The 13454-nt window shown below is 48.4% G+C and overlaps 1 protein-coding gene across 1 annotated transcript in view; it reads right to left on the reverse strand.

Moving 5' to 3' along the window:
* The window catches only part of LOC116952708 (rho guanine nucleotide exchange factor 3-like), a 30326-nt gene that overhangs the window by 7317 nt on the left and 9555 nt on the right, over positions 1-13454 (reverse strand). The window contains exons 2-5 of the mRNA XM_032972307.2: positions 5535-5636; positions 4435-4635; positions 2889-2951; positions 1908-2004 (exon numbers count right to left, since the gene is read on the reverse strand). Coding sequence (XP_032828198.1) covers positions 1908-2004; positions 2889-2951; positions 4435-4635; positions 5535-5636 — 463 coding nt within the window. The remainder of the gene's footprint in view (positions 1-1907; positions 2005-2888; positions 2952-4434; positions 4636-5534; positions 5637-13454) is intronic.

The raw sequence follows: 13454 nt of genomic DNA on the forward strand, positions 1-13454 counted from the left end.
TATTTTAACTGGGTAGGCCCAATTGAGCTATATAGCTCTTTTTCAAAAGCGACATGGCCACAAATGATAGCTCAACGAAGTGATTTATCACGTAGAAATGTACAGCAGACAAATATTGTGCTCTAAATCCGCGTTTCTAAATGTGGAGGGAAAAACCGGAGGACCCAAAGACAAATCCACCCGACCACGGGGATAACATGCAAACTCCAAATATACGAACGTCAGGGTCGGGATCGAACCCACGACCTCGTGTATACCAGGTGAGGTAGCGAACATCTCGCCACCACGGAGCCGAGATGTTAGGTACTTAACATGATGACTGTTTGTAACATCTCGCGACAAACAGCCAATACTGATGCCGATGTGCGGTGATAGTGAGGAGGGGGAAGTGAATTCCAGACGAGCGGAGTGGTGACAGAGAAGCAACGTCCACTGTGTCTGGTTCGAGAGACGACACGAGGTTTGATGAGGAAGAGGGAGTCCACTTGAGGTCAATCGGAGGTCGTGTAATGGGACAAACGACGAGACGACGGAAGCTGAATATGCCGATTGGAATTGGAAATTTGACCAAATCTATTAATAAGAATTTGGCTTTATGTGGGAGGAAACGGTTCCCCACAGAACCCACGCATACGAAGCAATAACACACACCCAATCCGCTGCACAGATGGAACAAAATTTCTCAACTGTCACATTTGCCTTTTGCGACATAAGAATGGCGTGAATACCAAATGTACTCCCTTACTTAAGGCTACAAACAGCGAGTCCCAGGTGGTCTCCAACACAAATACCACCTCGGCCCAACCCTTACTTAGCCTCCGAGATCTGGCGAGATCGGCCACGTTTCACGGTGAGTCAGCACCCCCCCCCCCCCCGCATACTAAATTTGGTATTGAGCGGTGCGCTCATCTGTAAATCCCCAACCAGAAGGGGAAATTCCACATTCTAATGACAGAGACCCGTCTCGCCATATCTAAACATTTCTTTGGACTTCCCAACGAGCGGTACAGCGTCACCAGGTGATTGCAATGATCACGCCACCGATTATGACGATGACAACTATGATGACGATGATGATGATGATTAATTAAGACAACAATGATGATAACGTAATGACTGAAATTCTAGAGCACCCACCCGAAGCAAATGTCCAGCCAAACAGACTTCCAGGAAGTAGGTGAAGGCCTCCTATTAGTGCAGAGAGGCCTCCATGGTGATTGGTCGGGAGGCAAGGTTTGAAGGGAATGGAGGAGAGGTTCAAACCGAAATGGGCAGGAAGCGGAGGTTGGAAGTTGAGGCGACGGTTTAAAACCGTTAGGGGCGAAGGACGGGAATTGGCTGGGGACAAACAGCCAATGAGAGAAGTTGCGAGAGAAGGGGCTCGAGAGGGATAAAGAGGGAGAGCACAAGGAGAGAGGATGTTCGGGAGAGGGTTCGAGCTTCAACCGAGAAGCAAGAAGCCGGACCTAGAGTTGGTGCTGTGCCAAAATAAAAAGGCTCCGAGCACAACGTGTGTCGGTGTCGTTACAATAAAAATGATGACAATGGCAATAATGATGATAAAAAAATCGGTAAAATCCTAACCTCGGTTATAACACACAATCTCAGGCTGGCCACCCTTTTGCAATACTTCTGGAATAAACTTGGTCATATTCTGTGTGGAGTAATGTATGGAGGCACCGCCATTTATGGACACACACCTTTGTACATGGTCTAACCCGAATACATCAATTAGGAATAACAATATCGGCTGCATAAACAAACACGTGTTCAGATCTGTATTTTTTTTCTTTCTCGTTTGTCGAGCCTGGCCACATGGGCCGCCTCGTTGCTTCGCTGCAGAATAACCTCGGGCGTTTTCCGTGTGGAGAGATGTACAGAGGCACCGACCATTCACGGACACGCACCTTCATGCAGAGGGATGAACGAGTCAAGAGAGCCGAAGATTTGCGCGAGTTCCTCCTCTGTCATGATGGCCAGGGTCAGCATGGGGTCGTGGTAGGCCTGCAGTGACAGCCGTGAGTCGGTCATTTCTGTTCCGTGGTGGGATCTTCGCGACGCGCACAACGCGTTCACTAAACGGACTACACATGCACAGAACTGCTTGTTGTGTTTAGCTTTGTTGACCTTCCCCCGCACCTCTGATTAGCACGGTTGGCTACGTACGGTGCGAAAGAAGTTCAGCATACATACGTACGTCCACAATCCAGGGTTCAAATGCAGCCGGAACTCTCTGGGGGTGAGCTACAGAAAATGTGTCCCAGCATTCCCCATTCCGCCTCCGCTGTCACTTTGTCGCCCATGGGGTTTATTGGCGGTGGGTCTGGATTGCCCCTGAAGACCTCTCGAAAAGCCATTGATGCTGCCCTTGCCGCCCCTGGGACCCTTTGCTGGATGGGCTCCCTGAGGTTGCCCATGGGATTTATTGGTCACGGGTCCCAGACCCCCGAAAACACCTTGGGACCGGATTTGCCCCAGTGTGCTACATCCCCATTACAATATGTATTTATACTGGAGGAATCCGATGAGCTACAAAGCATTTTTTTCCGCGGATATCCAGTGGCATGTACTCGGCCTCGCTGGTCCAGAGCTGTGCAGCTGTATACTGCTCTCTCCCCTCTCCCGTGCATCCCTACTTCCCTCACCCTCCTCGCCCCCACCCCCACCCCGCACCTCCCACTTCCCATTTCTCATCTTCGTCCTTAATGTTGTCATGTAAAGGATCCATGATACGCGGTAGGTAGCTTTGAGCCGCTGCATAAATTGTCGCGGTCCCTGTCGTTAAATAACACGATTGTTTATCTTCTCTTTAACTCATGGCTGTCATGAAGAGTGCAATTGATGTTTTGGGGAGAAAAAAAAATATCACGTGATCATAAAACCCATACCTTCTTGGCAACTTGCAGGTCTTTAATGAGGTCATGCTCTCCACGGAATAGCTCGAAGATGACCTGCAACAGACAAACCGGACTCATACGGCACCACACGAAAGTCCAGGCCACCCTTGCATATAAAACCACCTGGTTCAATAAAGGATACTGTTACTACTATTACTTAGGGGCCGTCCATAAATGACGTCACGCAACTGGGGGGGGGGGGTCAGATTTTTGTGACGATGTGTGACAAGGGGGGGGGGTTTAGAAATGTGGCGTCACATCAAAATGCGCAACTTTAAATAAATATAGAATTGTTATAACAACACTAAGTGTTATAACAACACTAAGTGTTATAACAACACTAAGTGTTATAACAACACTAATTGTTATAACAACACTCCTACAACATCAGAGTGCAGTGCCACATTAAATAGGCACTACAATGACAATACTTTACAGCGATTCGAAGCATGTTTTATTTTCAAAATGGAAATATGGTTTTGGAGGGGGGGGGGGCAGAGCTTTGTGACGTCATATTTGAGGGGGGGGTCTGACTTTTTGTGACGTCGTGTGACAAGGGGGGGGGGAGGGTCAAAAATCGTCCAAAATCTCGTGACGTCATTTATGGACTGCCCCTTAACTACAACTGCTACAGTACTACATAGGACATATACGTGACGCTTCACACTGCAGGGTCGTAGCATGCGTCAATTAGGTTAAATGCCAAGGCCAGTTGCCAACACTGCAGGTGATTATTGAACTGGCTTTGCATGATGCATTGTCGGCGTAGATGCAGCTGCTAGTGGCTGTGCACACCCGTAAGCCAGGGTTGTGTTTGGTGCATCACAAAGAAGCTACGCGGCACTCCCAGTCCGTAGGGCTACGACTAAGATGCCAACGGGAGGTCAGTACACGGGCGTAGGTTTGACTAACTGCTCGTGCGAATTATAAGCATCAACTCCGGCACGCTTCCACTCACCCCGCTTCGCACTGCGGTTTTCTTCACCGCGCGCAAAAGTACCCGACAAAGAAGTTGACCAACGCTCAAAGCACGAGCCTCCCGAAGGAGTCTTGAGCCTCGAACAGAGGAGTGTCCGGGTGAGAGAGAGAGAGGGGGTCTCATTGGCTGAAGCGGAGGCTTTGCGTTTTTTTGCGGCTTACTGCAGGGGTTAGCGGTTGGAGCCCCGTGGCTGCACTGGTTAATACTGTGCAGGTTACATCAATCGCACGAGTATGCGCCGCCTGTTACACAGTGGATGGTTAAGAAATCCTGCGACGTTATCCGAAGGAAGAGAAAGTCACGTGTCTTGTTCCGGAGTCATGGTCCAAATGTGAAAAATTACACGAAAATTATTCAATTGTCATCAACAGCAATCGTCATCTCCGACTGCACACTTTAGCGGGACCCTCCTGAAGAAAGCGTCTTGAAACTCAGCAAGGCTTCCCTGGCTAAATAATTGTTAACAATAACAATGATACAAAAAATAAACGAGAGATGGGAAGGAGCACTCGGTTTGCTGTGCCAAGTCCTCGCAGGGCAAGGTGCTGGGGGACGTACCTCCTGACGCTTCAGCTCGTGGCCACTCAGCTGCTGGCAGGCGGCCGCGTCCGTGAACGTCTCGCACCAGAGGCGCCCGTCGTGACGCTTGGCGGCCGAAGGCCCAGCTCTGGCCTCTGCACTGACACGGGCCGCGAGCCTGCGAGAGCCGGCAGAGGGCTGCTGGCTCGGGCCTTCCCCAAACCGGACGCTGGCAGAACGCTGCACGGGGGAAAGGTGGCGTGAAGGACAATGGACAGGCAGAGAGAGAGAGACAGAGACACGGGGAGTCATCTTCAAGGGTTGGTGACTTCGGGTTAATAGGGAGTGCTACACATAAAGGACCAGTGTATGGTATGTCGCCACAAGTGTAGGAGCCATCCTGCTTTGAGGTGGAACGCTGGCACAAATCAAGTCAAAGCTTTCGTGCAGTTCTCTATTTTTCACAATTATTATAGTGCGAGGCTCTCCCGATTGCACTATGTTTCACATCCCACGAATATGTTGTGCAGCAGTTTTACAGAAGGAGGGGGCGATGTTGCTATTTGGCTTTACCCGATGGGGTAATTTGCGTACATTTTCAAATTTTTTGAATATTTAAACCGGGGCACCGGCACACACAGCCGACTGTTTTCCAAATAATATCTCCGGATCAATAACGTCCACAGTGAAGCAGACGGCTTGTATCTTTCCAACCAACTAACTCGGCGTTAACCGGGAGGGCCGCTACAACACTTGGTAGACAAGCGGTACGGCTCAGCCATGTCGCCGCTTTGGGGCGACACGGTGGTCGACTTGTTAACTACCTCGTCTGTTATACAGGAGGTTGTGGGTTCGATCCTGACCCTGATGTCTGCTGTATGTTTGGAGTTTACATGTTTCTCTCCCCGGTTTTTCCCTCCACGTTTAGAATCAACGTGCGTTTAGGAGTGTTTGGCCGCTCTACATTTCCACGCGATGAGCCACTTCGTCGGGCGATCACTTGTGAGGGTCAGGTCGCTTTTGAAAAAAATAACTATATCGCTCAGTGGGACTTTACCTGGTAAAAATGTTTGTTTAAGTTTTTTGTTCGAGGAAGCCGTCACCCCACGAGGCCGCAGCGCTGCCTGGCGAGGAGGTACCTGGAGGGGCTTTCCGAGCGTCCGTGCAGCCGAGCGCATGGGCGAGATGAGGCTGGCGAAGGACGAGCGGCTTTGGGGTCTGACGCGCTTGTTGCTCGGCTCCTGATGGGGACGGACACCACCATTAGACACGACAGCACTTGACTTCCAGCTGGCCAGGCCCCACTGTGTTAGGGAGCTCTGTTGCATATTCTTGGTTCTTTCGGTAAAGTCACGGAGATAGAAAATAAAAATTAAATACAATTTGAATTAAAATATCATTTAATTTTTCATTTCAATGTATTTTTTATTTTAATTTCCTATCTACGTGACTTTACCGAAAGAACCAAGAATATGAATTCCTGCAGTCACGCAAGTTTTAAGTAAAAAATTTAGCTCTGTTGCAGTGTCGGCGGCTACAGGACATTTCAGTTACTTCGAGTCACGTAGAAAGCCGTAGCCTTGCCCAGAGACCCACAGACACAGACTAAGAAGCCTCGCGTTACGAGGACGACCGCAGCCTAAGCCTGCGTGCAGTGGCGGTAGCTACAGCACATTGCAGGGTGGCATTGTGAAAACTTACAAGAGCAAAAACAAAAACTGAGTATTTACATGAAACATGCAAAAAAATTGCTGCAAACAGGACAAACGATTAATATGTCTTAAATACACATTGTAAACTGCAGTAAGATGTAAATAAACCAAATATACAGCCTAGCACTTTTAAATTAATTACTTTTTTTTACCGCGACACAGAGGCAGAGCCACTGTACTGGGCTGGAGCAACGGGACGCAGTTATATTACACAGCCAGTGGCTGTCAAATCTCAAAGTTCAAATCTCAAATCTGACTGTCCGCCTGATGATGCTAGTTGTAATTACTGGCGAAACGTTGTACTCAGATTGTTAATGTTGTGGATTTGCTCTCCACGTTCTGTTTATATGACAAACATTACTAATTGGCTGCGTCGGGTGGTGGCGGGTTTAACGACACATTTATATTTATGCGATCTAACACAAAAAAAACTATATTATGGATCAGTCCTCACCATCATTACGAACACCATCAAAACATCCACCACAATAACCGGCACCATATGGTTATCGGTACCAGACTCGTAGTCATCAACGATGTACAAAATGGTATTTCATTTAATTTTTAACCTCCAATAATAATCCCACTCACTTTATTTTAATCACCGCAAGAATTATTGTCGAAAAAAATCCTAGAGATTGTGCCACATAAGCCAATCCTAATGGCTCCCTGTGGTCCGTAACGTTGTGTTCGCCAGCACTTTCAATTCGTTTGTAAATTTAGGAAATGGCTACGTGAAAAGTCAGCAAAGACAACAGAGAGAGTTGTGAGTCGGGGTCCAGCCAGCGCGGAGGTTCCATACGAACTCTGGCTCACCACACAACCCCGGCATGTGTGCACGGAGAATACTCGTGCGCTTTCAACGGAGCACCGATGGGAAATGGCCCGCACTCTCACAAGCAGAAAATGGCCAGGAAACAATGAAGCCATTAATATATTTTGATTTAAAGCTTTCGTGACTGCAGTAATTCATATTCTTAGTTCTTTAGGTAAAGTCACGTTGAAGGGAAACAATAAAATAATAAAAAATATATAAAACAATAATATATATTTTATTATTTTATTGTTTCCCTTCAACGTAACTTTACCGAAATAACTAAGAATATAGCCATTAATATACTTTTCCGGTATTTAAACTTTTGCTGTGCACAATTTCATCTTCTTGGTTCTTTCGGTAAAGGCACGTAGAAGGGAAATAATAAAATAATAAAATTAAAACATAATTAAATATTATACTTTATTATTATAATATTTATTATTATAATAAAATATTTTATTTTATTAATATGTTTTATTGTTATTATTTTATTTATTCCCTTCTACGTGACTTTACCGAAAGAACCAAGACGATGAAGCCATGCAGTCACGAAAGCTTTAAATCGAAATTTGCACAATTTGTTTTGAAGAAGGTGAAGAAGAAGTGACGAAGGTGTAGAAGGTGAAGGTTAAGAAGGTCAAGAAGAAAGTGAAGAAGGTGAAGAAGGTGAAGGTTAAGAAGGTCAAGAAGAAAGTGAAGAAGGTGAAGAAGGTGAAGGTTAAGAAGGTCAAGAAGAAAGTGAAGAAGGTGAAGAAGGTGAAGGTTAAGAAGGTCAATAAGAAAGTGAAGAAGGTGAAGAAGGTGAAGGTTAAGAAGGTCAAGAAGAAAGTGAAGAAGAAAGTGAAGGTGAGGAAAAACGTGAAGAAGGTGAAGAAGAAAAAAATGAAGAAGGTGAAGGTCTAAGAAGGTGAGAAAGATGAAGGAAACACAGGGGCAAAATACAGCTAAGGACGGGGCAAGCGTGAAAACTCGCGCAAGAAAGATAAACAAGTTGGTTCCATTCTAGATTTGAAGCTTTCGTGACTGCAAGGATTCATACTCTTTGCTTCTATTCGGTAAAGTCACGTAGGTAAAAAATAAAACAAAAATCACGACGTTTCGGCCACAACACAAGCGGCCTTCATCAGTTCCAGCGCTCGGCGTGGCATTTGAGGCGAAATTCTGCCGAGAATTGACATCGAACAATCGCGCCTTCTGTTGATTTCGGTACCGCTCCGTTCGCGTTGTTTAATGTGCTTAAGCGTGAACAAAAAAAAGGAAAAATGCGTTTGTGTAGATCTTTGACACGGATTAAGGCACGTGAGGTGCACGAAGCGTTTGACCCAGACTTTGTTTCAGCAGCTAAGGCCTCATTGAGCTCAAAAGCGGCACCGTTAGAAGGACGATCGCAGCCCAAGATCGTCGGCTAGCGGCGGCAGTTACAGGACACCACAGCGACGCAGAGTTACACAGAGAGCCATAGAGTTACATAGAGATCCGTAATGTTGCATAGAGGTCTGTAGAGTTACATAGTCTCACAGACTCAGAGTCAGACTTTTGCTTCTGCCGGTAAGGCCCCATTGAGCTAAGCGGCACTGTTGCAAGGACGATCACAGCCCAAGACCGTGGGCAGGCGTTGCGGTCACAGGACATTGCAGGGTGGCAATTTCCAATATAAACAGGGAAAAAAACAAAAGATGTTCACGTACGAAATTTGTAAAGTCTTACCGATGAATAAATGGACTGCACAAAACCGTAAAGTGGACGAGCTCGGGAGAAGTGGCAACGTGACAGGGGCGTCACAAACCTGTAGCGTGACCTTGTGTTTAAAGGGGGCAACGCATACAAAAAAAATCAGGCGGGGGGGGGGGGGTTGTGGGGTGGGTGGGATGTTGGCACCAGCGTCTTGTCGGTAGAATTGTACCCGAGAGTTTAATTCGTCTGGATTGTTTAACTGTAGAGGCGTTATCCATTAGGAAAAAGATGGACCAAAGGAGTGAAGCGACAGAGGCAATTGGAACATCACGGGCAGCAAGCCAACAGCAAAACCATGACACTGCGAGATAATCTGAGGCCATTGCCAACAAGACATGGATGGACCCAGTGGCCTCCACAGGTGGAAATTATTGAAACTGTGAAAGAGTTACATCAACTAGTTGCCGGGTACGGGGCTAGTCGTATCGCATCTTCGTGGCGTTGTGCCATCATGGTTTTTTAACTACCTTGCGTGTTATACAGGAGGTCGTGGGTTGGATCCCCGTGGTTACGTGGATTTTGCGTGGATTTTTCTCCGGGTCCTCCGGTTTTTCCCCTAGACGTTTAAAAACATGGGTTTAAGAGTATTTGGTTCTTATAAATTCCCACGTTGACAAAGCCACTTTCAGTTGAGCCATCACTTGCGGCCAGGTCGCTTCTGAAAAATAGCTACATAGCTCAGTGGGGCCTTACCTGGTAAAATGAAAAGTTTAGTTAATGCGTGCTGTTTTTCCCCCTAATGAGGAATCTGTGTTTTGGTGTAATTGTGTAATTTTAAAACGGTGTGCGTGCACGGGAGAGCGAGCAACTTTTACAGATTTTTTTGCGTGCAGTTTCTTATCCGATCGCTGCATCTGCATCCTTTATCCGCCACTGGGGCAATTATAACCGCAGTGGTGCAACTTGCAGAAGGGGGCCGGGGGGGGGACCCCCCTCCCCCCTCGTTTTGCTCCCTCGGTGTGACATATATAATTAAAAAAGGCAAAGCGGAAAGTAGCAAGTTTTGCCACTCAGCTTCAACCGTATCGACACATGATCATGCTGCGGTGCAGGACGTCTGACTCATACAGTTACGACTGTATTGCTTAACAAGTAGAATGTTGTTGCCAATAACAAAAACCCATATCTGTGTTTGGGTTTGGAGACCTGGTTAGCTCCATCGAAGTCGGGTGGTGGAGGGTTAATGCGCAAGACGTTTGCCATAAAACGACCACCACGTGGCCTAACCCAACAATGAATACGGTTTGAGTGCAATCCTCCTTCAAGTGTGAAAAAAGTGTGCAAAGCAGAAACGATGATGATCAGTGTGAAACTGAGCACAGGGAGCAAAATACCCTGAACACCCACGCCTTTCCGATCGCCAGGGCAAATACATAAGCAACACCAGTGCCGGAGTAAGCTAGTGTGGGGCCTGTAGCATATGTTTTGTGAAGGGGCCCTAAAATAAAAAAAGTAAATATTAAAACACGTAATTTTTTACTTGCACAGTAAAGTTATTGTATTTTTCATTTGCTGTACAGCCAAATAATACGACAAATCGCTAAGCTTGAATACCCAGTCGTTCATAAAAGTTGAAGGCAGTATAGTACTATAGTAATAGAGCAAGTGCAGAATCACTGAACCGGAATTGACAGCTTGAAAGCATTTAGCGTGGGGCCCTTGAAAGTGCGGGGCCCATAGTATATGCTACTTTTGATACTAGTGTAGTGGAGTAAACAATACGCATAGGAATTGGCCACATACAGTACATACAGATGGACATGGAGTACGGGTCACATGAGGTCGAACAGGTGGTCGAGTCAAGGGTGGCGTAAACAACCCGAAGTAATTAAGGGAGTCGTGGCACGAGGGCTGTGATTGGTCGAGAGGCTGTTAGTGTTAAGTGGTGGCGTCTGGATGTCTGACGGAGGGGACAGGTGCGAGCTGGCGGAAAACGGCCAGCGAGCCACGTGGCAATTAATTAAGGCTAATGCGAAAGGGGATAAAACGCGAGGTGATTTGAACGGAGGAGGGTTGTTGCTGGGGAGTTGCTGCTGGAGAGTTGTTGCTGGGGAGTTGTTGGCGAGATGTGAAGAGATACGAAGAAGACAGCTGGAAATGCTAGGGAAGAATAGATAGAGAGCCGGACCCCAAAGACAGTAAATTGCGATAGGGAGAGTTAGCGTTAGCGGAGATAGATAGAGTCACTGTGTGTGAATAGATAGATGGAGTCACTGTGTGTGGACAGATAGATGGAGTCACTGTGTGTGAATAGACAGACAGGATACTGTGTGTGAATAGATAGAAGAAAAAACACTGTGTGTGGAAGGGAAGTCACTGCGTGTGAAGAGATAGCGGCGATACTGTGTGTGAGGAGATAGAAGACGGACCACTGTGTGTGGAAGGGAAGACACTGTGTGTGAAGAGATAGAAGAAGGAACACTGTGTGTGGAAGGGGATGCACGGACGATGCTGAAGTAAATCGGAGTGTCAGAGTTGGCGGAGCACGGAGAGAATTACTGTGTGTACGGAACGATGGAATAAAAGTGACGGCGGAAAAAGAGACGGTTGTCGTCCTAGTGAATTCACGGCACTACACTAGGATAATCCGGCCCTGAGCTACACACAACCCAAACATACACTATATATAATTACCACACATGCCATACATACGCCACACACTGCACACTCGTCGGGCTAGATATTACATTTCGGATGATGCGAATATATATTTTTTTGCTTTGGATGTATCCGAAAGTATGACATCACAGGAAATTGTCACTTCCATGCCTTTCCTGCCAAAAGTGGCATCATGTGGTATTGGATGTCGTCACTTGGTTGGCACAAAGACACGTTGAATAAAAAAAATCTGAACACGTAAAAATGTGTTCTTATCCAAAACTCATCCATGTTACACCCTCACACGGCCCATACATGCATACACCACGTACGCACGGGCCATACACACAAGGCGCTACATTTCTCAGTATGTTTTCCGGGCTGGCCTCGAGTAGGGTTTCAGGATCATAACGACAATCTGTAATTATCCTGGAGAAATCCGAAGCGTTACGAGGCTCTTTTTCTTTTATAAATGTCCAGTAGGGGCGGGTCAGAAAGTCACAACAACAAACAATATAAAAACTCGATAGCAGTGCAATGTATAGGAAATGTAAGAAAATCACTAAAGCTAAATAAATGACATAGATAACGTATATAAGTTCAAACTGCATAAGTATACCAATTCCCAAGCTTGGGTAAGGCAGCAAACAACAGGGAAAAACGGTCCCAGGATCACACCAAGACAATAAAATTGCACATTAAAATGGAAATATCGATACATGGGTAACAATGAAGTTAGAAAATCAAATTGCCAAATTCAGTTGTATGCAGCACTAATATATATCTTATCTCAAATATATAAGGCAAAGTTGTGATTATGTGTGCCTGTTCAAAATGTTTAGCATACTTCCCGACATGCAACAATCTTGAAATTTGCCATGTGGGTACTTTCCAGACTGTACACCATGCAAAAATTATAAAAAAAAACACTTTTTCTTTTTTTGGGTTGAGGGGGGGGGAGCTCAATAACGCATTTAGTTTTTGCATGGCAAGTGAGCTGTGACGTCACATCTGTCACGTGACCCGCGCATGTGGAAGCGTAACGCATTGTAGTGTAGTGGTTAGCGCGCCACGCTATGAACCCGGCGACCCGAGTTCGATTCCCGTTCACGGCCACCACCGGTGACGATTATTTGAACCGGTCCTGGGTCTCCCCTAGGTCGACTCAGCCTCAAACGAGTAACTAGTGTGGTGTGAACATCGCCATTGGGAAGACAAAGGCGGCCGGGTGTGGTGAATCCAAGTCCCGGGCGAAGCCGGGTAGTCTCAAGCTAGTCTTCTGATATAAGGCACTGGCACAAGAGTACAGGCAATCCTCGGTTTACGCAATTTCGTGGTACGCCATTTTGGAAAAACGCACCCTTTGTATTGAGACATTTTACTGGTAGGAAACGAAGTGGACTCGAAGCCCAACCGGCAGGGGATTGATTGTTTATGTCTGTGGATGTCTGTCCACGTGGGAGGGGTGGGGCTGGGCGGAGAGGGGAGGGTAGGGAGGGGCTGGGTGGGGGGTGGGAGGGGCTGGGTGGGGGGTGGGAGGGGCTGGGTGGGGGGTGGGAGGGGCTGGGTGGGGGGTGGGAGGGGCTGGGTGGGGTGGGGGGAGGGGCTGGGTGGGGTGGGGGGTGGGAGGGGCTGGGTGGGGTGGGGTGTGGGAGGGGCTGGGTGGGGTGGGGTGGGGGGTGGGAGGGGCTGGGTGGGGTGGGGGGTGGGGGGTGGGGTGGGAGGGGGTGGGGGGTGGGGTGGGAGGGGCTGGGTGGGGTGGGGGTGGGAGGGGCTGGGTGGGGTGGGGGTGGGAGGGGCTGGGTGGGGTGGGGTGGGGGTGGGAGGGGCTGGGTGGGGTGGGGTGGGGGTGGGAGGGGCTGGGTGGGGTGGGGTGGGAGGGGTGGGGTGGGGGTGGGAGGGGTGGGGTGGGGGTGGGAGGGGCTGGGTGGGGTGGGAGGGGCTGGGTGGGGTGGGGGTGGGGTGGGAGGGGCTGGGTGGGGTGGGGGTGGGGTGGGAGGGGCTGGGTGGGGTGGGGGTGGGGTGGGGGTGGGGTGGGAGGGGCTGGGTGGGGTGGGGGGTGGGGTGGGAGGGGCTGGGTGGGGTGGGGGTGGGGTGGGAGGGGCTGGGTGGGGTGGGGGGTGGGGTGGGAGGGGCTGGGTGGGGTGGGGGGTGGGAGGGGCTGGGTGGGGGGTGGGAGGGGCTGGGTGGGGTGGGGG

Source organism: Petromyzon marinus, chromosome 48 (genome assembly GCF_048934315.1).
Source record: "Petromyzon marinus isolate PM22_M1 ecotype Great Lakes invasive population chromosome 48, UKy_Petmar_22M1.pri1.0, whole genome shotgun sequence".
Lineage (NCBI taxonomy): Eukaryota > Metazoa > Chordata > Hyperoartia > Petromyzontiformes > Petromyzontidae > Petromyzon > Petromyzon marinus.